Raw genomic sequence first — 26,741 nt, 5'->3', positions numbered from 1 at the left:
GTAGTCTGGGTAACCTTTAAAAGGTATAAGTACTTGCACTGTGTCCCCATTCCTGGGAACACCATGGCTGAAATTCCCCTGTCCCCGTTTTAAAAGTAGCTGGCCGTCTCCTCGTTTTTCGCCCAAGCCCTGTCCCCTAAGACAATCAACCAATATCTGCCCTGCCCGACAAAAAAACTAAATTTGCTCCCCTGCCACCTAAAAATATGTCCCTGCGCTAGCAAAATTAAATTTTCCCCTGCCCTCAAAATTGCTTCCGGAATAGCTCTTTCGATGAATAGCTCCGTTGGCTGCACCTGTTCTGTGAGTAAAACGAAAGAAGAAGTATGAACGGTGAAGTCTCGCTGTCTTCCTTGAAGGCAGCATTGTTCTGATCAAGGACAAGCTGTCTGTTGACCTGATGTCTCCTGAACATTGTCAATTATCCATCGGCCCTGGCACTGAAGGGTCCGCCAAATACAGTGGAATTGGATTTCCCTTATATCAGATGATATGGTATGTTCAGGTCGGTGCGTGTGTTTGTGGGTGCGCGCTCGTGCATGAATGAAGAATTTACGCGTGTTTGTCTGTTGGGAACATATAACCGTGATCGTTTGATCACACGAAGCAGATATTACAACAGTCCAGGGAGCAGGCCGAGCTTTCTTCACTGAACGAGTCTTCCGTGTCATATTTAATTGCGATGATAAGGAAATGTGATTTGTCATCGATATTTAAAAATTTGCCTAAGATCTTTTTGGCTGCAGAGTATCTAACGTATGCATGTATGTATGAATGAACGTTAAACCAGCGATGACTGTGTGATAATGATATTTCATCCCGGCCAAAAATGTCTGGTTCTTTACGAAAGCATTGATCTGGTTTCATGAATTTCTTTTTCTTCGTCATATAGCAGACGTACTCGCGTGTCTATCTGTCTGTCGACGTCTGGCTACTGTCTAGACCTTTAGAACGGCTTTATAACCGTTGTACGTCGAGTCTGTTTGGTAATGATCAACCTGATTTGTCTTTGGAGTTAGCAGCTTTCATAATTAAAAGTAATACTAACTTGAAGAACATATTTTCAAGACGTCATGACTGAACTAGACTTGATGAGTCTTGGCACAGACAGTGTTAATCATAGAAACATATGGCAATTTTCAAGGCCATTAAGCAGCTTACTATCAGTGATAACGTCAATTTGCATATTTAATGAACTTCTACAATTAAGGATGTACTTGAAGAATTTTACCAAAGTTAATGAATTTTTTAATATGCCTGTGACAAAAAGGCATAACAACAATGGACGATATTAAGCATTTCCATGTCAACTTTTCAATAATTTGCATATCTACTCAAGCTATATAGCACCACGATCAGAGGACCACGGGCGATTTGACGGTCCTCAGTATATCATTGGATGATGATGACAAGAAATGAAACGATTCTTAGTAACACTCTCATTTATATGTTTGGGACGAAGTATTCTATTTGTAGGTGATACGTCCCAAACATATAAATGAGAGTGTCGCTTAGTATCGTTTAACTTCTGTCTGAAGATTGCAAGATGCATGAAACTTAAGTAAGAGATATTGTTACTTTGTATACTTGAAGTAATTTGTGTTATTATTTATAACGCTCTGCTTTCCGCATCGAAACACCATCGAAAGATATTTCATAAACCAAACAATACCAATAAAACAAAACAAGACAAGACAAAAATATAAATCGGGTGAAATCATAGTATATTATTGACTGTTTGTGTATAAGAGTTGCAAACAAGCAGCAAGCAAAAACAACGTGTTTCCCTCGCGCATGCTCGATGTACATGCCCGTGGCTCAATATGCCTGTTCAGCTGTCAAATCATATTCGGAACTCCTAAACTTAAATTTGAATGTCGAATACTCTCTGAACATGCCATAACCACCCTTTTCTATGTCAGAAATGACAAGGAAACGAGATAAGCATAAAAATTTAATGGCCTTAAATCCCAGTACAATCGAAGGTGTGATTTCAATTTCACGGATGACTGAGTAAGTAATAATTGTTTCCTATGATTTTAATTATTTTCGTGATCTTGGGGTACTATGTTTACTCCGAATGTAAATTTCACTATTTCAAAAAAAAATGTAATCTATACGTTGGACTACTTCATCACTCCGGGCGACTTCAAACATGACAGTGATTTCGTCCATATTCGTTGTCACCAACCATTAGAAATCTGAAATAGCAATAGACAATGTGAAGAAAATATTCGAAGGCACAACTGTTATCCGAGGGTTGGGTCTACATGTCATTTGCACAGCAGTTGTAAAATAATTTGTGCCATCCTGATCTTCATTTACACATTCTGTTGACCATTTCTCAGGTATGCAGTCTCAGCTTTTCTGCAAACACCGTTCCACTTGTTGCAATAACAGGGCTACAGATATAAGGGGACATCATAAGACTCGACATTCCGTCTTACGTTGACGTCCTTTCAAGGTACCTGTACTGCCACAGGAGACAAACTCTTTCAGTAAACCTCGAGACATACTCTCCACCCGTACGCTTTTTATTTGGTTTTGTTTTTTCTGCAGAGCAAATACATAAAATATGCCCCTCCGCTGATGGTCAGAAATGGATTGTTGACACGAGAAAACATATGTGGGCTGTCTGTGGAGAACTTGAAACCGCTAGTAAATATTCTGTTAAGCGGAATAGCATAATTGGTAGCCCCTGCACTCTCAACTGGACCATGTTATGTAGGTCATTTCCCCCACACTCATCATGACCTGAGTTCAATTAGTCTAGAACATTCTCAAGGTCACTGCCCTTGATGACCTCACAACCTTGAATTCAATTAGTCATGTTTGGAATGTTCTGGAAAGTTGATTAGTTGTGTAAGGGAGATAATTTTAGAACAGTAATTAGCATGTCAATAAAAGTTCTAGATTGTTCTTATATGCCTTTATAAAAGGGACGTGCACAGCTTCCAGGCAGACTTTTGGGATCGTGTCTCTTGTGTGTTACTAAACTCCAGCAGTAGTCATTCTCAAGACTTTTCAAGACCTTCACTGCCAACGCTGGATTTATACTGTGGACTTTGTGCAGCTTCAAGCCTGCAAGGACTGTTCATTCATCCAACTGACTGTTACAACTCTGAGACTGGAGCTTTGCCGTCCCAGCTGAGATAAGTAGTCTGTACACTTTTAAAGCTTGTACTCTATCCCTAACTTAGCAATTAGTTTTATTTTTGTAATAAATTTTGTTTAAACGTTAACTGCTGAGTTCACCCTTTTGTTCGTTTTCTCTGCACGTAACAAATTGGGGGCTTGTCCGGGATACGAATATTTTGAGCCGTTTGACAACATTTTGCCTACCTTTTCAAACATACTTACACTGTGAACTCAGCGGAAATTTAATCATGGCGGAATTCAAGCCAGACGAATTTATGGAGGACCTTGATCAGGACACATTTAATTCCCTCAGAAAAGACAACCTCATAGCACTGGCAAATTTCCTTAATGTAGAAGTCAAAAGATCTATGCGCAAGCGAGAGATACAGTTCAAGATTGCAAAACATTTAGTTAATTCAGGCCATTTTGAGGAGTCTGCCCTAAAAGATTATGAACCTGAGTCTTCCTTTGAACTCAGAAAATTAGAGTTAGAAATACAGGCAGATTTGGCACGTGAAAAGTTAGCAATGGAAGAAAGACAGAAAGAAAAAGAATTACAAATGAAAGAAAAGAATTACAAATGAAAGAAAAGAAAGGCAGGAAAGATTAGAAATGGAAGAAAGACAGAGAGAAAAAGAATTGCGATTAGAAGAACAACGATTGCAGGTAGAAATAAAACGTTTAGAGCTTGGACAGTCAGGAAAATTCTTCCCTTCAGACAAGTTTGACATCACTAAGCATTTCAGGTTAGTTCCCCCTTTCCAAGAAAAGGATGTTGATAAATATTTCCTTCATTTTGAGAAAATTGCTCAGAGTCTGAACTGGCCTAAGGAGTCCTGGTCTATGCTTTTGCAGAGTGCTTTGGTGGGTAAAGCCAGAGAAATTTACATTCAGTTGTCAGTAGAGCAGGCTTCAAATTATGATTCTGTGAAGGAATTAATTCTCAAGGGCTATGAGTTGGTGCCTGAAGCTTACCGTCAGAAATTTAGGGATTGTGAGAAGGTGAAGGATCAAACTTATGTTGAATTTGCTCGAACAAAAGAACAACTGTTTGATCGTTGGTGTTCTTCTGAAAAGGTCAGTCAGAATTATGACAAATTACGACAACTTGTTTTGATTGAGGAATTTAAAAGGTGCATCCGGAGTGACATCAAGACGTTTATCAATGAACAAAAGGCAGATACATTGGAGGTGCTGCACGTTTGGCCGATGATTATTCATTGACCCACAAATCTTCATTTCTCAGCAAACCATCCCAGTCCTTTTCATACAGAAACAATGCAGGTAAATTTAACTCCTCCTTTTCATCCAAGAATTTCGCAAAGGACAGTAGAAAATCAAATGACAACAGTTCACAAAATTCAGTAACACTTCCACATCATCAGATCCCAAGTCTCAATCTCCTTCTGACAAACAGTTCGGTACACTTTCTTGTAATTATTGCAAGAAAGACGGCCATTTAATGTCAGAGTGTTTCAAATTGAAAAGAAAACGTGAAGGTCAAAGTGGTCAAAGTGGATCTAAGCCCACCGGCTTTATTTCTTCATCAACTCAATTAGAGTCTAATAATGTGTGCAACACATTTTCTGAGGTTAAACCCCTCTTATCCCCAATTAATGAGGTCAAGGTCAATTCTTCTCAAGATAGCATTATGGGTATTTTCGAGCCATTTATTCATAATGGTTTTATATCACTTTCTAGTGATTTTTCTTCCGCTACCCCTGTCAAAATTTTAAGAGATACCGGGGCTTCCCAGTCTCTTTTGTTGGCAGATACCCTGCCGTTTTCTGAAAAGTCATTTTCAGGTTCTAAAGTTCTTATTAAGGGGGTAGATTGTAATGACTACATTCCTGTTCCTCTCCATAATGTCTATTTGTCTTCGGACTTTGTTTCTGGACCTGTGACTTTAGGTATTAGGCCTTTTTTGCCTTTTGAAGGAGTTCACCTTCTCCTTGGAAACGACCTTGCTGGGGACAAGGTCATTACTAATCCACTTGTGACTGATAATCCTAGTTTAGATCAAAATCCAGAGCCAATAGAGGAAGAAGTTCCCGGCTTTTCCCTTCATGTGCTATTTCTCGAGCCATGACAAAAAAACTTCCGAGAATAAAAATATTCTCAAAAATAATGTCACAGATGTTGACTTAAATGACACCTTTCTCAGTCAGGTGTTTGACACGGATCATTCCGTTATCCCTCGAGGATTTGAAACTTCCAGTAAAACTTCTGCTGACCAAAGTCAGACATTTTCTAGATCAAATCTCATTGCAGAACAACACAAAGACCCAGATATTTTGTCTTTGTTTGACAGGGTAGATGATGAAGGTAAAACTTCAGATAGCTCTGTTTCCTATTATACAAAATCTGGTATTCTCATGCGTAAATGGAGACCTCCAGATGTTTTGGTTGATGACGATTGGGCTATAAAACATCAAATTGTGGTTCCAAAGCCCTACCGTGCTGAAATATTGCGCCTGGCCCATGAAACGCCCTGGGCTGGTCATTTGGGAGTCAGGAAAACTTATCATAAAATTCTCAGTCACTTTTATTGGCCTAATCTCAGGCAGGATGTAGCACATTTCTGTAAAACTTGTCACACATGTCAATGGTAGGAAAGCCAAATCAGACCATTCCAAAGGCCCCTTTACAGCCAATTCCTGCATTTCAAGAACCATTTAGTAGGATACTAATAGACTGTGTTGGGCCCCTACCAAAAACAAGATCAGGAAATGAGTACATGTTGACAATAATGTGTACATCAACTCGGTTCCCCGAAGCCATACCACTGAGAAATATAAAGACAAAGACTATAGTGAAAGCTTTAGTCAAATTTTTCACTTTATTTGGCCTCCCTAAATGTGTCCAGTCCGATCAAGGCTCAAACTTTATGTCTGGAATTTTTCAACAAGTAATGGATCAGCTAGGCATTAAACAGTATAGGTCATCCGCCTATCATCCAGAAAGTCAGGGTGCTCTTGAGCGATTTCATCAAACTTTGAAAAACATGATTAGGACCTACTGTTTTGACACAGAGAAGCAGTGGGATGGAGGAATTCATTTTCTGCTCTTTGCTGTTAGAGAGTCAATTCAAGAGTCTCTTGGTTTTAGCCCATTTGAGCTTGTATTTGGACATACAGTCCGTGGCCCACTTAAGCTCTTTAAAGAGAAATTCCTATCATACGACGATGATTGTCTGAATATTATACAATATGTGTCAGATTTTCGTACAAAACTCTCTAAAGCATGTGAATTAGCCAGAGAAAATCTTGAGTCATCTCAGCAGTCAATGAAAACCAAATATGATAAAAACACCTCAAAACGGAAGTTTGAACCAGGTCAAAAAGTTCTTGTTCTACTTCCGGTTCCTGGCAAACCACTCCATGCTCGTTACTTTGGGCCATACCTAATTGATAAGAAATTGAGTGATTTAAATTACATCATAATAACACCTGACAGGCGAAAACAAAAACAGCTATGTCACATAAATATGCTTAAGCCATATTTGGATAGGGATAATCCTACTAAAACCAGCCTGTCAGTACAGTCAGTTCTGGCCATTATGAAGATAGTGATACTGAAACTGACTTGAGTGAAAATACTCTAAACTCAAAGCTGGGCTCGGTCAAGCTTCAGAACTCAGAAATCCTGGAGAAGCTGGAGTCTACAAAGTTGGCACACCTCCAGCCAGAACAACAACAACAGGTGAAAGAACTGCTCCATGAATATAACACCTGTTTCAAGATGTTCCAACGAGGACAAACGTCATCTATCACGACGTTGATGTTGGGGACAGTAAGCCTGTAAAACAACATCCATACAGACTGAATCCAACAAAAGCGAAATATCTCCAGGAAGAAGTCAAATACCTGCTGGACAATGACTTTATTGAACCCAGTAAAAGTAACTGGAGTTCGCCGTGTATACTTGTTCCCAAATCAGATCACAGTTATCGTATGTGCACGGACTTTAGGAAGGTCAACACTTTAACAAAGACAGACACTTTCCCAATCCCGAGGATTGATGACTGCGTCGACCGAGTGGGAAAAGCCAAGTACGTGACGAAATTTGACCTACTGAAGGGATTTTGGCAAGTCCCTCTGACGGATCGTGCTCGTGAAATATCCGCCTTTGTTACACCAGAACGGATTGTTCCAGTACAAGGTGATGCCATTCGGAATGAAGAACTCTCCGGCAACGTTCCAACGGATGATCAACGACGTCATATCCGGGCTAGACGGGTGTGCAGCCTACGTTGACGACGTCGTCCTGTATAGTGACACCTGGGAGGAACACATCAAGCTCATGCGGAAGTTCTTTGAGAGACTGAGCAAAGCAATGTTGACTGTCAACCTTGCCAAATCTGAGTTTGGTTGGGCGAGGGTAACTTACCTCGGACATACTGTAGGACAGGGTGAGGTAAAACCTGTTGATGCCAAAATCAGTGCCATTTCAAGTTTTCCCATACCAAACTGCAAACGACAACTGATGCGCTTTCTCGGTATGGCTGGTTACTACAGAAAATTCTGTCCAAATTTCTCCACAATTACTGAGCCTTTGACTAACTTACTTAAAAAGAAAGTAAAGTTTGTTTGGTCAGAGCAATGCCAACAGGCATTTGATACACTTAAAGCCATACTGCAAAGTGCCCCAGTGTTGTCTGCACCAGATTTCACTTTGCCATTCAAATTAGCTGGGGATGCTAGTGATACGGCTGCTGGTGCTGTTTTATTGCAAGAGGATGGTCATGGTATAGATCATCCTGTTTGCTATTTTTCACGCAAATTTAACAAATCCCAGAGAAACTACTCTACAATTGAAAAAGAGTGTTTATCTTTGATATTAGCTTTACAGCATTTTGAAGTTTATGTTACTTCTTCAAATCAGCCAATAGTGGTTTATATTGATCACAACCCTCTGTTTTTCTGCAGAAATTTAAAGGCAAAAATCAGAGATTGCTAAGATGGAGTTTAATGTTACAGGAGTTTAATCTTGACATTAGACATATCAAAGGCAGAGATAATTTAATTGCAGACTGTCTCTCTCGTATTTAGAGTTTATTGTTGTTCACTTTCAAGAAATTTTACTTTAGAGTAAAAAAAAAAAAAAAAAAAAAAAAAAAAAAAAAATTGAGCACTTAAATCTTTTCAAGATTACATTTGTAAAAGAAAGATTTTTCTTCGAAAAATTTTCTTTTTTTGAAGAGGGGGTGTGTTATGTAGGTCATTTCCCCCACACTCATCATGACCTGAGTTCAATTAGTCTAGAACATTCTCAAGGTCACTGCCCTTGATGACCTCACAACCTTGAATTCAATTAGTCATGTTTGGAATGTTCTGGAAAGTTGATTAGTTGTGTAAGGGAGATAATTTTAGAACAGTAATTAGCATGTCAATAAAAGTTCTAGATTGTTCTTATATGCCTTTATAAAAGGGACGTGCACAGCTTCCAGGCAGACTTTTGGGATCGTGTCTCTTGTGTGTTACTAAACTCCAGCAGTAGTCATTCTCTAGACTTTTCAAGACCTTCACTGCCAACGCTGGATTTATACTGTGGACTTTGTGCAGCTTCAAGCCTGCAAGGACTGTTCATTCATCCAACTGACTGTTACAACTCTGAGACTGGAGCTTTGCCGTCCCAGCTGAGATAAGTAGTCTGTACACTTTTAAAGCTTGTACTCTATCCCTAACTTAGCAATTAGTTTTATTTTCGTAATAAATTTTGTTTAAACGTTAACTGCTGAGTTCACCCTTTTGTCGTTTTCTCTGCACGTAACAACCAGAATCAAACGAAAGATTTCATTTTATTGCTTTTATTACTTTCCGTCTTTAAATACTGAACACGAACAGTTGGATGAATTCGAAAGGTGACGTCATTACCTATTCGTTCACTTTGCAGCCGTAGACTTCGACACGCAAGGTGGCTCTGATAACGTTGCTCACTACATAGAAACGTATGGCTCTCATGATTGGTGGAAAGGCTAGTGTGTTCTTCTTGACAACATTGCCACCTGTGTTTATGAATGTCTGGAGAAAGACAGGGGAAAAAAACGCTAAGTGAAGAAGCGTATGTTCCGAAATTAAAAACAAAATGGATTGTAAAAGTTATGTGAACATGCTTGACAATCTAAATATCAAAATAACGATTCGGGTATGCAGCTAAATTTCTTTCTTCATGAAATTTTCCTAATCTCTCAGCTCTAAAAATCAAAGAACAAATTATAGCTGCAAGCAGCAATGACTTGGCCAAAGCAATCTAAGTGTATCAAAACATCAAACTTCGTCATAGAAGTCAAAGGTTATCTTGGCCATCGGACTATTTGGCAGAATCTTTGCTTCCATTGTCATACTTTTCCACTAAAAATAAGATCTCTAGCTCTAATGCCTACCCTCAAATTAAATATGCACATAATTAATAAGTTTAAGGATGTGACAGCATAAGGTCCCCAATCAACCTAAATATGAAGTGTATAAAACTTGTGGTTACTGATTTATTAGCTTATTTGTGAAATCTAGGTCAAACGTCATCCTGGTCATTTGAGATTTCAGCAAAATAATTTGCCTCCGTACTTATGCTCATGTATCAAAAATCAGACCTCCAGCTCCATTTGTTAGCCTAGAATTAATGAGGTATAGGATTTGGTGTCATGAGCTCCCCCATCCTACCAAATATGAGACCGTGCGGTGGCTAATTTAGAGGCATATTAAAGTATATTTGAGGACAAAGGTCATTGAGGTCATGCGACATTTTGTCAAAAAAAATTGCTCCCATAATTATCCCTGTGTACCAAAAATCAGACCTCTAGCTCTATTCGCTAGTCCTGAATTAGATATGTGCACAATTAATGAGGCATTGGACGTGCTGGTAATGTGACATTTTTGGTAACCACTCGTGGTTACCAAAATGTTCCCCTATATCTAGGCTTTCAGAATATGTATAATTTACGGGGTTCTGAGCTTATTAACCATCAGAGAATGGTTAGATTAAAAAGGTCAATTTCTTGTCTTGGAACCTAAAATAACTTTCAAAACTTATCAATATTTTACAAAAATCGTAATCCTTAACACGGCCCCCCGTGTCCTAAAGGACTGCAACGCAAGCAAAACATTGTAGTTTTCCTTCCGTCAAAATCCTTAAAGATTATCTACCTTCTCTTCAAAGTATTCTGTATAAACTGTGAATTGGTCGCCATCACTGCTGTAGTAAAGTTTGAAATGACGGACTCCATAGGAACTATAAAGACCATCACCCTGCGTCGCGACAGCGAAAACTTTGTACAGATCTTGGAAGGAAATCTGCAGGTAGGCACCACGTCCAGTTCCACGCCATGCGTTGTTGTTGTGCAGGCGTCCGTACCACGGATAGTACCGGTAGTTGGAGTAGGTGGATTGTCCGGTGAACTGGGAATCGTTGAATTTAGAACGGTCGGAGAGACCAATCGGATTGTCTAAACAATCTGCAGGTGGAAACAAAGGTGTAGTCTTTGTTAGTCTCAGTTACCCAGACTGCTCTGCGGAGCTGTCTTCCGGCCGCCCCTACACAGCGTCCAGAAGACAGCTCGCAGAGCAGTCTAGGTACCCGGGACTACTGGCAAGTCTTTGTGAGACAGGGGTTGGACAACCGGACGTTATGCTATTTTCGGATTCGTATTCGCTGCGAATGAATCTCGTGTCGTGATTTCGCAAAGACGCCGAAAGTAGTTCGCCATTTTCACTCTACATTATCCTACCACGTGATTTGTGCTTGTTCAAAACGTCACTTCCTTTTATCAAAAGAATTTATAATCAATAATTACAATGGAGTTAATAAGAAAACTTAGCACTAAGGATGCCATTTTTGTTCAAATGAGATAGACAGATTCTGTTATTTCACTAACAGTATTATACACAGATGATCTTCAGTCTTTCACAAAGTATCAATCAGAAGTCTGCTATTGTGTTGTTCGTTTGTTGACTTTCTTGCGCCTATATTCAAGAATTCAATAATAATTTACAATCTTGCGGTGGTTGTCTGTTATTTCGACTCGTATCAAATTTTGTGTACGCCGCTTTTGAAAAGTACAAGGGACGAAGAATAGCGTTTTGCCTAGGTTGTGATGAAACTGACAGCGTCGAACATGTCAAACTCCCACCCAGTCAAGCGTTGGGATCTCATCACCAATGGTCTTGAGAAACGAACAATAATGCATTCTGAATCAGACTGCAGCTGCTACAACGATTTCCAATGCGTTTCGGCGCGTTTCTTGTCAACGAACTAAAATGGCCAAGACTTTAGGTTCATGAAATCCTTGACAGTTTAGCCCTGTCAGGCCTTCTCAGCTGACACGTATGACATCCAGGCCGTAATCAGACTGCTTTACAAACAACTTCATATGTTTCAAACTAGCAATATCTGTTCATCTATATACGTTTGATAAGTGATATAAATGTACTTGGTTGGCATGGGGTGTTCACATGGGCACATGTGTACAAGAAATTTAATTTTTGAATTTCACTGAAACTGTTGATTCATTATACACGGTAGTCTATGACAAACTGTGAATATTTTTTTCCTATACAAAACTTACTATACTTGTGCATATCTAGACCCTGGATAACTGATATAAATGTACTTGATTAGAAGAGGGTGGTTACAAGGGCATATGTGTACAAGAAAATTGATTTTGGAATTTGGCTGAAATGTTTATCCGCTATGCACAGGCGTGTATGACAAAACTGTTAACATTTTTCCCCAATATGAAATTTACAATACTTGTGCATATATAGAAACTGGCTAATTGACATAATTGTACTTGATTAGACTAGGGTTGTTACAAGTTCATATGTGTGCACGAAATTTGATTGTGGAATTTTACAGAAATGTTGATACACTATACATTGTAGTCTGTGAGGAAACTATGAATAAGGTTTGTTAGAATACAAAACTAGCTAATCTGTGCATTTATAGACGTTTGGTAATTGAAAAAAAAAAGTCGACCATTGTCCATGAATTTGTTTGATACGAGATACTACTTATATTATTTGACATGTTGAAAGATACTGAATGAATGGATGACCATGCATATATTCGACCCCGGTATTAGACACGATACATGAACCATCGCGTTAATGAATTAATGGTCATGACCATTGAATTGAAAGGTTATTGAAAGGTTAATTTGAAACTTTTAGTCATCATAGAGGACAGTTTTGCACAACAGAGGGGTTTGGTAAGTAGAAATCATGATAACCTAAATATTTTGCCTCAAGATGACTCCTTGACTCGTCAATAAATTGTCTAGTATGCCCTAAAACTTTCGCCGAAAATGGAAATGGCATGAGATGAAAGTGTCAGAAGGTATTTGGAAAGTAATTTGACATTCAATAAATTTTCAACTCTTCTCTTTGCAACGTCAATTTTTTCAGATCCCCTGGCATTTTGTAATTTTTTTCAAGTCCCCCCTGGAATCTCCCGCCCCCTCTAGAAGTATTTGTGAATACAACCCAATGTGGACAGAAATATCTTGTAACTTTGAAGGGTATGTAATTTCAAAAACTAATTGATTGAGTAGACTTACAAATCTCACAGCGGTCACCTCCATAAGCCGATGGACAATCACAGTTCATCGAGGAGTATGGACCGTCACTTATTGCTGAACAGTTTCCTTCATTCATACAGTAGCTATCATCGAAGCATTCATGTGACCAGACTGGGAGTAGAAAAAACACAATATTTGAATTTACCAATCAATGTTCTGTGTTAATTATCAAAATTGACTCATCACAATTCTGCATTAACGGATATTTGCTACTGACAACAAATGATGGTTGTACGCCTGATTCACGTATATATTCAGTAGCTGCGAGAGCTCTGATGTTTTTCCGATACACTGTTCCTTCTTCATGGCCAGTTGGCTGACAAACTTCATGATAAAGTCAGCATTAAAAAATACAGGAATGCTAAAACACAGACCCTCGGGTTTTCGCGAGGCCCTGTAGATGAAATAAAATCGAAACGAGGCTAAACTACGCCTTGGTCTAGCTCATGCTTCGAAACCGAAAGATTGAAACTTTTGCTAAAACTTTCCTCAAGAAAACTTTAAAACATTCTCTTTCAAAATCAAGAACAAATATCAGAAGACACAGTTAAATTATAACACACATTAGCAAGGGGCAAGATAACGATTTATTGTCCACCCGGTACCCAAGAGATGGCGCTCGTGACGCGTACTGCGGTAACATTGATGATGCCCGAGCCGAAGGCGTTATCAACGATAAGAAAGACTCGACATTCGATTCCGTTTGGTTGCATCTGGTGTGAGAAATGATACTTATATACCTGTAGGCCCGTCATCTGCCATTGTGGACTGTTCTAGATCAGTGTTGTTGCTCAAAGCAGGCCCTGAAGTGAAACACGTAAAAATAAAAACATTCGCATTGGGTATGTCATAAAGCACAATCATGTTAATTAATGACAACAGTGAATGCATTTCTTGCATCTTGCAGCCTCCCTCCCCCAAGAAGTATCCACTATATTACGGTATACAGAGACAAGGGATTGAATTTCAACTGTTAAGAACCGTGACGTTCAATTTTTCACTATTATTGATCAGTTTGAAATATCTGGATGCTACTTGTAGGTTCTTACGTAACATAAACAAACGAACACACAAACAAACAAGAAACAAGCAAGCCAAAGTTAATACACAACTGAAGGAAACGAAAACAGCATGGAGGTATCAAAGATGTTAGTTGCAGAATTAAAAAAAAGACCAAAATAAATTGTGTAATTTCCATTATTGTCATGAATATTTCAAGCGTCCCCATGCACTAACTTTCTTAAAATGTAAAGTTCATTTACAGCTTTTCGATGTATCTTCCGGTTCTGTCTGTAAGATACAGATACTACTTTTTATTTATTTTATTTTATTTTTATTTTTTTATTTTATATTATTTGATACACAGATCAACGAGCAAACCCACTAACAGATCTGCGAAACAAAAAATGTCACACCATCACAAGACAAATGTACAAGACAACCATAAAAGTAACACGTTACATTAAATTTAAAAGAAACATACACGAATCACAAAAGAGAACTGTTAAAATGACTGGATAAAATAGTTTTAAAACTACACAGGGCAGGAAAAATATCTATATTACATTTAAAAGAGATATCATTAAAAACAGACATGCATCTAGGCACTGTCGAGAATTTTCTGCAATTAACAGAACACAAGTTTGGTTTAAAAAGGGTTGCGTAAATTTCTACTGGGGGCATAAAAGCAGATTTGATTTAGAACATTTGGTGAATCATAATGTTAATGGATTATTTTGTATAAAAAATCACATGTCAAGGGTAAGTCTTCTATTGTATAACTTTGGAATATTCAGAATTCTGCAATAAAATGGGTAGCTGGATTTACTGCAGTGAACAAAAAATTTTATATCGTCGATAAAGAGTGTAGATGTTTCCCATGCTATGGAAGTCCTAAAATAATAGGATTCATTTGACAACATTACCGCATATTTTACGCAATGTGTCGTCTTGGAAAGGCTTTAAACCTCTCAGATTTAAACATTCTGTACTGGCTCAAGACGAATAAGTGAACTTATTTTTGTTGTGGAACAAAAGAAATGGTACATATAAAGTTTATTGGTTTCTGAAATTATTATCGCTACCTCTGATGTCCAGGCTAAAGGCAGCGTCTGCATACTTTCCGTGCTGGTCCAAAGCTCGGATACCGAAGGAAAACGAAGCGTCGATGGAGGGCGCTATTCCGTATAGTCTGCCAGAGTTCGTATCCAAGGTGACCCCGTCGGGCAAACTGCCAGATATCTTACTGTAAGTGACACTCCCATCGTCAGGGTCCTGAACGAATAAAGTACAACTGTCTGGGGAATATCACACTGGCAATGCGAAATCCTGCTCGATTAAAACGATATCAGAGCTTGCTGGCCATTCGATTACAAAATCCAGCTGCCGGTGGTGTTTCAAAAGTAAACTAACTAGTATTATAAGTTATTTAAAGCAAAATTTAAATATTCGCTACCGCTTTCCCACTTTTAATTCAAAAAATCACCCCCTCATCTGCTATTGTTTCCATCTCCCAACCAGACGACCTCTAGCTAACCATCTTCAATTAAAAAACCTTCCCGCTGTCCTCTCCTTTACTGTAACAACAGCTCCAGCCCGCCTGTTTCTGCCTTATGATTTCCCTCCTTCCCATGGACAAACCCACAAATAACTGAATTCCATTCGCCGACCAATGGATTGACTTTTTCAAAGTTGTCTTCTGGAAAAAAAAATCAATAACATTCCTCCATCCAAAGAGATAACACTCTCCAGTCCATTCTTTCCGCGCTCTCTGACATGAGAAATAGACCAACCCGAGCATAGAACGATTGCTTAAAATCATCTTTCCAAAGTTTGCTTTGTTTTGCCTTGGCGTGCTCAGTATCACCAATGTATTAAAGTAGCATGCATCTCGAAACTGAAATAGTTCAACTGTTTTTTTAAAAACTCCCCGCAATGAAATTTTCAACCATTCTGTCACCAAATCAACAGTTTTGGTAATCGTTAAGCAAATTACCAAAGATTTATTGATATGAAATTCAAAACTGCCGCCATCCCTGTGTTAACTCTATGAAAAAAAAACAGATTACAAAACTATGGCGCTGAACACTTAAAGTACTGCAGCAAGATCTTCAAAATGAGCCCCCACTCGCGGTAGACAAGAAAAAAATTGTAAAACTTAGAAAGTCCACATATCAGTCATCGAGGCGCATTTGACTTCATATCAACTAGCTGGCTGGTTGGTACCCACACCAAGGAGCTTATTCACTTACACTCATCATGTGATCTTCATGCACCACAACTGAAGACGGAAGGAGTGAGATTGACCTGATGTAGGAAAAGCTAGTCGAAATGCAGAAGTTTATGCGGTAGCAAACCCATGAAGAAGCGCATAAACGACAAAATCAACAACGTAAGTGCATTGAAGTCGTAAAAAAACAAGTATTACCCTTGCGTTGATGTAGAGTGATATGGTAGATCCAGCCGGATAGGTACCCAGGTTGCCATGGTTACCCGCCTCTGCCCATACCGGTGGCGCACTGAGGGCGATGTCTTCAAGTCTCTGCAGCCGTTCATTGATGAGGGTGAAGTTCTGTGATTGCAAAGACAGTTAGTAGCATCCACATCATCATCATCATCATCATCATCATCATCAATAAGTAACGATGATCATTGCGTAAGGATCTCATCAGCCTGTCTCTCCCTCCCTCCCTCCCCCTCTCTCTCCCATTCACACAATTACGTATACAGTGATGTTTCATTCAACAAATCCGATGTAATTTGCAACTCCACATGACAGACAGACAAACAGACAGACAAACAAGGACAGACAAAGTCAGAGAATGACAAAATAGAAAAAGTGCCTGTACCTGCAAGATTTCCTCTTGTTGATGCAGTAATTGGAAGAAATCAGAGTGGCCTAGTTTGAATTCACCATCCCTGCCAGCCTGGTTAAAAAATGATCAAAAAAATAAAAATCAAAGCATAAATGACACTATTTCATTTTTACCTATTGATACTCTACTAGTATCGTTGCTATAGGCCTATATGAAAAAAATAATTAAACACTAGCCGGTATCGTGCCCTCTGCGGTTTTAAACGCCAGCGTAATATTTGTACAGCGTAATACTGCAAACGAGTACCAAAAGATGATGTATATTCACCCGGAAGACCAGATTCATGTTGTTCGGTGAGGACACATAGATGTTGTCACCGTCACAGCTGATTATTTGAGAGCGGGGTATCAACGCTGCACCGCATTGGTAGTACAAAGTTCCATCAGCCCTGTAAAAGTGAGAAAGATTACATTGATTTTTTTGTTTGTTTTCGGGGACGAGAGAGAGAGACAGACAGACAAATACAAATACACAAACGACATAGAAATATGTTGAGAGAGGGGAGATCACGCGCAAGAGGAAGGGAAATTTGTGAAAGAGAAGTTAGTTCATTAAGGTAAGGGATTTGCGAAAAGCGGTGAACTAGATAGTAGTGGTAACATTAGGGACGAGACAGTGGACGGGAAGGCACAGTGTGAAAAAGAAAGTATGCATTAAACGAAAAAGGAACTTACAAACGCTCGGGAAAGTCGTGCAAAATGAAAGCTGAAGTTTAGCGAAAAGCAAGGCGTGACGGGAGACTTGACACAGTTTAGCAGTTGACCAGACTGCTTTCAGCTATACGTTTGCACCTACCTGACCGTAAAAACGAGTGTTGAGAAGACGAACACAAACTTCGCCAACATTCCTGTCTGTAACATGTTGCACGGCAGAGAGACAATTTCTCGTTACTCAACAGAGCTGGTCAGTGTGTAAATGGCGCTGTGTCGACGGCTACAGGGTGTCTGATGCCAGGGCCTTTTATACTAAGTTCCTCGACCTCAATTTGCATCGAATGATACAAACAAATGTGGAGAATTTTCAAGATTGAAAGGCAACGGGTGTGCTCAGTGATTATAATAGTGAGAGAAGTTGACTGTGTTTTTGTTTAACATCACTTTTGCTTTCGGCGAAAGTGAATTGACTCCACGAATATTTCTAACGGATGTTGAAGTGTAACAAAACAGCGCAGCTTTTGCCTTTGTAGGTTCCTCGGTCAATACACTTGGCCGACAAAAATTAAAATGGTAAAATGAGTGTGTGTTTACGAAAGCATAGAGATTTGGTTTTACGTCTGTCGTCTTTCTTCGCCATATAGCAGACGTACTCGCGTGTCTCTCAGTTTCTTAGTTTTTCTGTCTGTTGTCTGTCTGTCTGTCTGTCTGTCTGTCTGTCTGTCTGTCTGTCTGTCGTCTGTCTATCTGTCCCAGAGATCTTAAGAACGGCTCATTGGATCGGGGTCAACTGCCCCATTAAGTCTGTTTGGTAATGACAAGGACCGATTAGTTTTTGGAAGTTGTGACTTGCATAATTAATACCAACGTGCATAATTAATTATCAAGATGCCAACTATTTTCAGAAAGACTGCATGAGACCTGATGAATCTTGGTACAGACAGATATTGATCAAAGAAACATGTTACAGTTTTCAAGGTCATTAAGCAGCGTCGTGTCAGTGATAACGCCAATTTACATTTTTAATGAACTTTAACAATCATGGATATTCTTGAAAGAGTTTACCAAAATTAATGACGCTATTTAAATGTGTCGTTGGTAACAGTTACAACAGCAGTGAAGGACCATGCCCTTCCATGCCGACTGTTCGCTAATTTACATATCTGATACATGTAGTATCTTTACCAACGCATGTATCCATGGTAACATACCAAATTTTATGAAATGGTTAAGATATCTGATATTGATCTGATACGGCATGATATGTGTAAACTGAAAGGCAAAGAACCATTGTATATGGACTAATTGCCGATTTGAATGTTTATCGAGCTTTTAAACTTTTATGACTTTGGAGGTTGCCACGTTGGATGAGTTTTGCTTGTGATGATTTTCATAACAAGACTTAGCAACTTTGTCTGAGAATGCGAACGTCAGAGTAATGGAAGCTGCGAACTACTTTAACTGAAACTCGGGAGCATTTTGCGTTCACACTTTTCGTTTTCCTTCAAGTTGTTGCCTATCGCTTTCGCATTTCTGTGCGGAATCCACAGAGATCTTTTATCGGTCACCTAGCAATCTGCCAAACTAGCTGTCTGCTTGCCACTTTGTCTTTAGATGTCACATGAGTGACGTCAAAAAGGCCAAGATACGTAATTAACAATAAAGTGCTCGTCTTGATTTTTTGTTACATACGAGATCATTCGGACTCAGTATACCGAATGATTGACCGAGACCACGGGAATATATCACAGTCTTATTTTTAGTAAATTAATCTAATACTACAATATGTGGTATGTTTGCAGGTGTAAATTCATTTTTTTCTATCGGGGTAGAATATATGTTCTAAGGTGAGGAATACAAATATGTCCATCGTCATGGTGAATTATTAAAATTATATGTTCATATTCTTTTGGATGTTCATGTCAAATTCAGTCAAACAATATGATAATATTAATATTTTGGCTTTTAGGATATTTCTGTATCAGAGAATCTTCTTTAAAGGTTGCTTGTTAGATTGGTAAGAATTTCGGTTATCTGTTTCCTTGCGTGAGAATGAAAACAATTTCATGGAAGTTTTCGAAATTATTTCGCAGAGATTCAAAAAGGAACAAAAGGGAAAAATGAGCTGTGATATTGTATTCATGATTGTTCCCTGTGAACTACGCCGCGCAGTAAGTTCAAAAATAGTTGTTGGAGTTCAAGAAAGTTGCATAGTTATTCTTTGACCCTGTCAGGGTCTTGCTAACTTATTTTTTAGTACAAACTTTATAACTCAATCTACATCTGATCCATGGATCAATACAACGTACAAGACATAGAGTCAACAACAACAACAATAAGGAATGAAGAACGGCAGCACAATGTACAACAATTATCACACGATTGGAACTAATTTTGGATAATTGGATTTTGATATTTTTCAAATTTCTCAAATTATTTGGTGTTTCGCAGCTGAATGTTGCAGTATTACCAATTACTCATTAAAACAAGTGTTTAACTCTAAAAGAAATGCAGATGAGGTTACATTTGCAGATTAAACCGACATTACTTCACCATCCAATTATCCCAAATTAGTTCCAATCGTGTTCACAATACACTGTATTGACAACAACATGAATCACAGCACGACAGTCTTATCATTTGACATTTGATAATTTAATTTTTAATTCTGTCTTATAAAAATGACAGCACTCTCTAAATACACACATTTGATTTATTTTGCAATAAGCTGTATGCGCGTCGAACTTGTTCAAACTTTCCTCGATAAAACTTTTGACCATTCTCTTACACATCAAGAATAAAAATAAGGTGTGACCTTGCAAAATTTGGCACTAGAGAGAAAAATTACCTAAATTTCCCATTATTTGAAATTAAAATGGCCACCACCCTGTGTTAATTCTACGACGGTGGGGAGATAACATTTTCGATTGTCGATAAACTAAGACTGAAAAGTTTTCCTACACCAAGAGCTTTCAAATGAGTCCTCACAATTGGTAGATCAGAGTAGAATTAGTGAAATTTGAAAGCCAAAAGATGTGTCCCCGAGGTGCGTTCTACCTTAAAATCAATTAAGTGAAGATCGTTCAGCTAAACAAAATGCAGTTCAATGTAAAAAATTGACATTATTAGATACGATGTTGTAGAGAAAATATAAAAGATAAAAATCTCACAAGGGGTATTATGTTTACTATTCACTTAATATTAATCTAAATTTATCAATTATAAAACACTTGGGCACCATAAATTTGCATGCATGTCTATATCCTCATGTCTGTGGCATGGTCACTAATCCTATTCATGTAAGAGATATTTCCAATTTGTGTGAAATGTCATCTGAATTGCCATGACGTCATCGTTGATATTGAGACTGTTGAAAAAAAACCAATAATGTATTTGTACAGGTCCCTTCAGACCTCAGCAGCAACAGGCAAGATGTTTTGCACCTTGACAAGAATAATCTTCATTTGTAGATAAAGTGACTGGTCTACATTATCTGAAGGAAAAAGACAGTCTGCGCCAATGCAGAAAAAATGTCCCCTTTAAAACACGTTTACTTGTGTTCACCGTACACATATACACTAATGAAACATGCAAATCAAAGACAGCACGGTAGATACAGTTGTTTAAGCGAACTTTCTTGAATGGTGCTGATGTAAAAATCAACTTTTGGCTAATGTAAAATTAATTCGTTCAACAGAATCGCTTTAAATAAAATGAAAATACAATACCAACACAACCAATTTGTGACGTCAATCACAAATTCGGCTAATTTGTCAAATTGATTCATGATTCGATAACAAACAATAACATATTATCATGTGCTGTTACACTACTAATTCACTTGGAATTTCTATGTATAAACGGTACTATATGTCCGATTTATCTGTAGTTGCCGACCGAGATTTCATCCTCCATTTCGTCTTTATTTTCCGCCATCAAATAAAAAAAAACTGAAATAATAACAAAAACAGAGAAAAGATGTTTACATAGTGTTAGACACAGGTTCAAATAATTTTCCACTTTCTAACGAATGAATTGAATTTCAGGATACACGACGGAATATCAAACATGACGTCATAACATAGGGGCGTTTACCTATTCGTTCACTTCGCAGCCATAGACTTCGGTGCGCAGGGAAGCCCTGCCACTGAAGGTTACTACGTAGAACCGTACGGCTCTCATGGTTGTTGGAGAGGCCAGCGTGTTCCTCGTGACGTAGTTGCCTCCCGTGTTGGAGAATGTCTGCGAATAGAAGGAGGAGATAAATCGAGACGAGATGGCCACATATCTGCATATCGCGATTCGAAAAAAAGGCGTACAATTTAACTTCAGAGTCACATCAAATTAACACGACTCTAAATGAATAGCACAAACGAGAATCAAACCACATTTTACAATAATTATTACCGTAGTCAGTATCTCAGGGAATAGAATTAGTTAAACTTATCTAATATGCGGAAGAGTTCAGCAGACTACCTAAAAGTACACGTTATTTCAGGTTATGCACGTGAAAGTCTGAAACTTTTGGTCAAACTTTCCTCAATGAAACTTTCAACAATTCTTTCACAAAATCTAGGATGAAAATCAGGGTCACCGCGCAAAGTTTGGTACCTGAGAAACAAACGCGAATTCAGCAATATTTTAAATTCAAAATGGTCGCCATCCCAGTATTAACGCTATGGGGAAAAGAACAAAAATCCGATTTTCCGACAAACTAAGACTGTGAAAGTGTTTCGTTTTTTACTCCAAGAGATTTAAAATGAGCCCCCACAAGTAAATTGTACAAATATGAGAGTCCCAGAGGCGCATTTTACGTTAAGGCATCAAGTTGGCAGTCGGAGAAAAAGCGAGAGTGCGGGCATTAACCACATGCATATGATGTATTCACCAAAACACGTACTTTGGGAAAAACCTTTGTTTTGGGATCCAACATTACTTATTACAAACTGTGCATCGTCACAAAAAGAGCATAAAGCACTAACACCACCCAAAGGACCTGTTTACCGAAAGTAACACAAACACGCTTAATTACCTTAGCCATGTTATACTCTGTAATATACGAAGACGTTACCATCCAAGCTGTAGTACAGTCTGAAGTTCCGGACTCCATAGGATCCGTATGAATCTCCCTGCGTCGCGACTGCGAACACTTTGTACAAGCCTTCGAATAGAATCTGTAGGTAGGCAGTGTTTCCCGTTCCACGCCAGTAGCCGCTGTTGTACAGACGTCCATTCCACGGAAGGTAGTTGGAGTAGGTACGGTAAGCGGTGAACTGGGAGTCTCTGACCACAGAACGATTGGAAAGACCAATCTCATTGTCAACACATGCTGAAGATGGAAAACGGAAGGCGTCAGCATATACTAGTTACACACATTGAGTTACGTATCCTGTCCACCTCATCCACTCTTGAAAGTCAAATCAGGACGACAGTAATTCACTGTTTTCGTTCTACACAGTGCTGAAGCACACACCATGTATACTGGTTCAAATCTCACTACCTCTTCTTGGAAAAAAATAATATTAAGTAATTTTCAGGTAGGCAATTGATAATTATCCACGGAAGCAAATCAAATTTTATTGCTAAAGATGAGGTTATTGTCTTATTAAGGCAACTTCATGAGTATTCTTTTTTATTTTTATCAATCATAACTGTCGAATACTTGTTTTTCTCAATGAATTCTAAATCAATTATTTATTACAGTTTGTGAACCCGTCAGAGACGCTCTATAGCTCTGTACAATCTCCTTGCTGTACACATCAAAAACAAACTGTAACAGACTACAGATGCAAAAAGGCCTCGCCAGACCTTCGCCAGTCAGCAAAACGATGTCAAAGACATAAGCAAATATTAGGACAAACGTGTTGTAGCATACATTACAAAACTGTACATTTTTTATGATTCGCTTATTTATAAGTTCCTTCTCATCTTATATAATGTACTATAATCTGTTTTTAGGCCTATTTCCTCTATTTGTAAACTTTAGTACTTTGATTTTTAATAGTCTAACTCCTGTCTCAAATATCACTTTTGTACAACATATCTCACCAAGTTTCAGTTCAAAAATTTGTGTCGCTGCCTCAAAATGTAGTCACAAATTCCTTCTTTGCAGTAAACGTTTGCAATACCAAATTTTACATTCCACTTATAACAATACAATCAACTCACAAATTTCACAGCGTTGTCCTCCATAAGGTGATGGACAGTCACATGACTTCCAGGAGTGTGGACTGTCATCGGTAGTTGAACAATTTCCTCCGTTCAGACAGTAGTCGTCATCCTCGCACCCTACTGTCCAGTCTAAAGGGCACAAAACATCAAAATTATCCGATCAGAGTTTCAGACAGATTAATATTTATTATCATCTGGCTGTATTCATATTTTAGTCAGTAGCTGTGAATCTGAAAGGAATGCACCTAGGAGATATATTTAAGGACGCTCAACGTTCTACAATACTTCGTTACTCTTCTCCTGCCCTGAGGTGTAAATGAAGTACCGTTTTTGTTAATTTCCACATAATGTTTACACAAGGAATAGCGGCCATTTTGAAATTTGTCTCTAATTAGAAACTTGGTAAACGGACTCTTGATTCACGTAGGACTTATGACAACTTAAGAAACTCATAGGAATGTTAAAATTAACATAAAAATAAAGTAGTATGTACATACAACGATTACAAAGAACAAATTGATACTCCAAAATATTAATGATGCCTATAATTATCCCTTGATGATACATTAAAGGAACAAAAGCTGTAAGTTGTGGCAAGTTTTTCAGTATTCTGCTCCTCTATATCAACTACCGTGTCTGACCCTAATCCGTTTGTCATACTGACATTTAGAGAATTCTTTTTGTCAACACAGCTTTTATGTGTGTAGTGATCATCGATTATTGTTTACAAATGAATTCTAGTCCAGACAAGTTGAAAACAATTTTCAGCGATAACAATGGAGATTATACTCATATAGGTTGTGTTGACATGCATAATACTTGGCATTAAATTACAGTTTAGGGATTCAATACACAAAGTGTAGGGAAACCACAAAAGAAAAGTTCTGAAAAAATAGCCAAAAGATACTATAACAGCTTATGGAGCTGTAAGAAACATAGGATCAACGAGAACATACGCAAATTTACAGGAATACCGACAGAAAAGGTACATGTCCCTTTCCATTTGTTACCGTATCAGAATCTGTTTTAAATTGCTATTTTCAACATAACATCTCGAAGAAAGCGAAACACAAAGAAGAACCAAACAAAGCGTTAACGATGTAGGCACATGATTATGATCACATGAGTGTGATCGCATGATTAGGATCACATGCGCTTTGTTTCAAAGATAAACACTCTCAGAGTAGGCAGGCATGAATCTAATTTGAGGTAGGTCGCACCTCGGGTAACAGAAATGATAATAAAAATTACTGTTTCATTATGTTATTGTTGACGATTAAATCCTAAAATTCAGGTGTAAAGGACGTATGACATGCTTCTATGACAAGTTCAGTACAAGGACATTTTGAAATGGTTTTTCAGGTTAGAATAAGAAACTGAATTTTACAAAGGGAATGAAAACAGATGGAATGTACACAAAAAGTTGCAGTAAAGAAGCTGCAAACTTGATTTCGATTAAATTGTCCCTACCTCTGATGTCCAGGCTAAAGGCGGCGTCCGCATACTTTCCGTGCTGGTCCAAAGCTCGGATACCGAAGGAAAACGAAGCGTCGACGGAGGGCGCTATTCCATACAACCTGCCAGAGTTTGTATCCAAGGTGACCCCGTCGGGCAAACTGCCAGATATCTTACTGTAAGTGACACTCCCACCATCGGGGTCCTGAATAAGAGAGGTAAAGCTGTCGGTGAACCTTGACCTGCATGTCACAGACAGTATTTTACCTTACCAATGGGTTATCTGTTGTGTTGGCACCTTTCTCTGTTGAGTTTATTCGCGCACATACACACACACACACACACACACACACACACACACACACACACACACACACACACACACACACACATACACGTTATCACAGTGAGAAGGGTGGGTCGTAAGTCAGTACTCTCTTCGAAAATGAAAGAGTTAAACTTTGCTCAAACTTTCCTAAAGGAATCTTTCAACCATTCTCTTTCAAAATCCAGAATAAAAATAGGGGATCACCGTCCAAAGTTTGGTACTACATAAAGAAATATCCCAAGATTTACCGATATTTAAAATTCAAAATGGCCGTCATCCCTGTGTTAACTCTATGGAGAAAAAATAATCGAAGAATTTCGAAAAACTAAGCCGGTGAAAAGTTTTCTTACACCAACAGCTTTAACATTAAACCCCAAAAGTGGTATCAGAAAAGAACTGTAAAAGTTTGAGAGTCTGAATATCTGTCTACTTAAATGCACTTAGATCTTCACTTTTGGAAAAGTGTTGGAGTTCAAAGCGATGTTTTCATAGTCAAAAAGAACATAGGCGTAAGAGTATTGAAATTATAAAAAAACAAGTATTACCCTTGCGTTGATGTAGAGAGATATGGTAGATCCAGCCGGATAGGTACCCAGGTTGCCATGGTTACCCTCCTCTGCCCATACTGGTGGCGCACTGAGGGCGATGTCTTCAAGTCTCTGCAGCCGTTCATTGATGAGGGTGAAGTTCTGTCATGAAAAAAGCGACGCGTAAAAAATATCGCTAAAACTCTGAATTTAAAGCCGGCTACCTATGACCTCACTGTGACCTCTGATATTACACATTATAAGAAAATAGAAACGGCAGGAATGAGAGGGACTTAGAGAGGGTTTGTGGAAGAGGGGTTACTTGGACCGTTTCGAGACAGTAAATAAGAAAGTAAATAAGCTTAACGCGATCGTGGGAAGGGGAATCCAAATGGAAAAGTAAACTCGCTCGAAAATGTTCACGAAAAGGGAATTATAAAATGCTCGAGGCCTAAACGGAGAATGTAGACGACTGCTTTTAACAATTAACGTTTGTACTCACCTGACTGTCAGGGCGAATGCCGAGAGGAAGAAAACTAGCTTCAGTAATATTCCAGTTTGTATCATGTTGAAAGACGGCGAGACAGCGGTTTAATACTCAACCGAGATGGTCAGTTCGGAAGCAAATCCTTCTAGGCAACTAACGGGTTTCTGATGTAGGGTCTTTTATACGTACCACCCAGGCCCCTGTTTGCTATCAATGACACGAATTAATATGGAGAATATCCAGCGAATTAATATTGAAATTTAACAATAGGGTGTTTCTCAGTAATTTTATTCTTGAAGGAAGTAGGGAACTGTATGCAACTCACTATTGCTTTAGACGAAAGAGAATTTAATTGACTTTGATGTTGATGTCACATAGAGTGCAGCTTTGTCTTTGTATTTCTCGGTCAACACACTTTGAGGACGGTACCCGATAGGTCATTTCTGCAATCATTTTGTCACGATTTCTGTAAAAGCTGAAAATCGCGGTAGATTTTGAGGGATTATAGTACAATTTTACACTCAAAATGACGA

At 38.5% G+C, this 26,741-nt stretch overlaps 1 protein-coding gene across 3 annotated transcripts; it reads right to left on the bottom strand.

Moving 5' to 3' along the window:
* Nucleotides 1-1,695: 1,695 nt before the first annotated feature.
* LOC139136993 (uncharacterized) lies at nucleotides 1,696-26,305 on the bottom strand. 3 transcript variants are annotated; one of them, XR_011553285.1, is made up of 10 exons: nucleotides 17,383-17,693; nucleotides 16,855-16,975; nucleotides 16,561-16,638; nucleotides 16,140-16,283; nucleotides 14,797-14,986; nucleotides 13,453-13,515; nucleotides 12,692-12,823; nucleotides 10,284-10,591; nucleotides 8,907-9,161; nucleotides 1,696-2,710 (listed from the first exon to the last, which is right to left on the bottom strand). XR_011553285.1 is itself a non-coding variant. In XM_070704873.1 (10 exons), the coding sequence occupies exons 1-9, from the start codon at nucleotides 26,286-26,288 to the stop codon at nucleotides 9,015-9,017; spliced, it is 1,248 nt and encodes a 415-aa protein (XP_070560974.1). In that variant the 5' UTR covers nucleotides 26,289-26,305; the 3' UTR covers nucleotides 1,699-2,201. The 3 variants fall into 3 exon arrangements, 2 of the variants coding, with proteins under 2 accessions (XP_070560974.1, XP_070560973.1); XM_070704873.1 differs by lacking the exon at nucleotides 17,383-17,693 and adding an exon at nucleotides 26,224-26,305 and having other exon boundaries at nucleotides 1,699-2,201; nucleotides 9,015-9,161; XM_070704872.1 differs by having other exon boundaries at nucleotides 1,701-2,201; nucleotides 9,015-9,161; nucleotides 17,383-17,610.
* Between the last annotated feature and the right edge of the window lie 436 nt (nucleotides 26,306-26,741).

This window comes from Ptychodera flava, chromosome 7 (genome assembly GCF_041260155.1).
Source record: "Ptychodera flava strain L36383 chromosome 7, AS_Pfla_20210202, whole genome shotgun sequence".
NCBI lineage: Eukaryota > Metazoa > Hemichordata > Enteropneusta > Ptychoderidae > Ptychodera > Ptychodera flava.
This window is presented reverse-complemented; position numbering and strand designations above follow the sequence as displayed.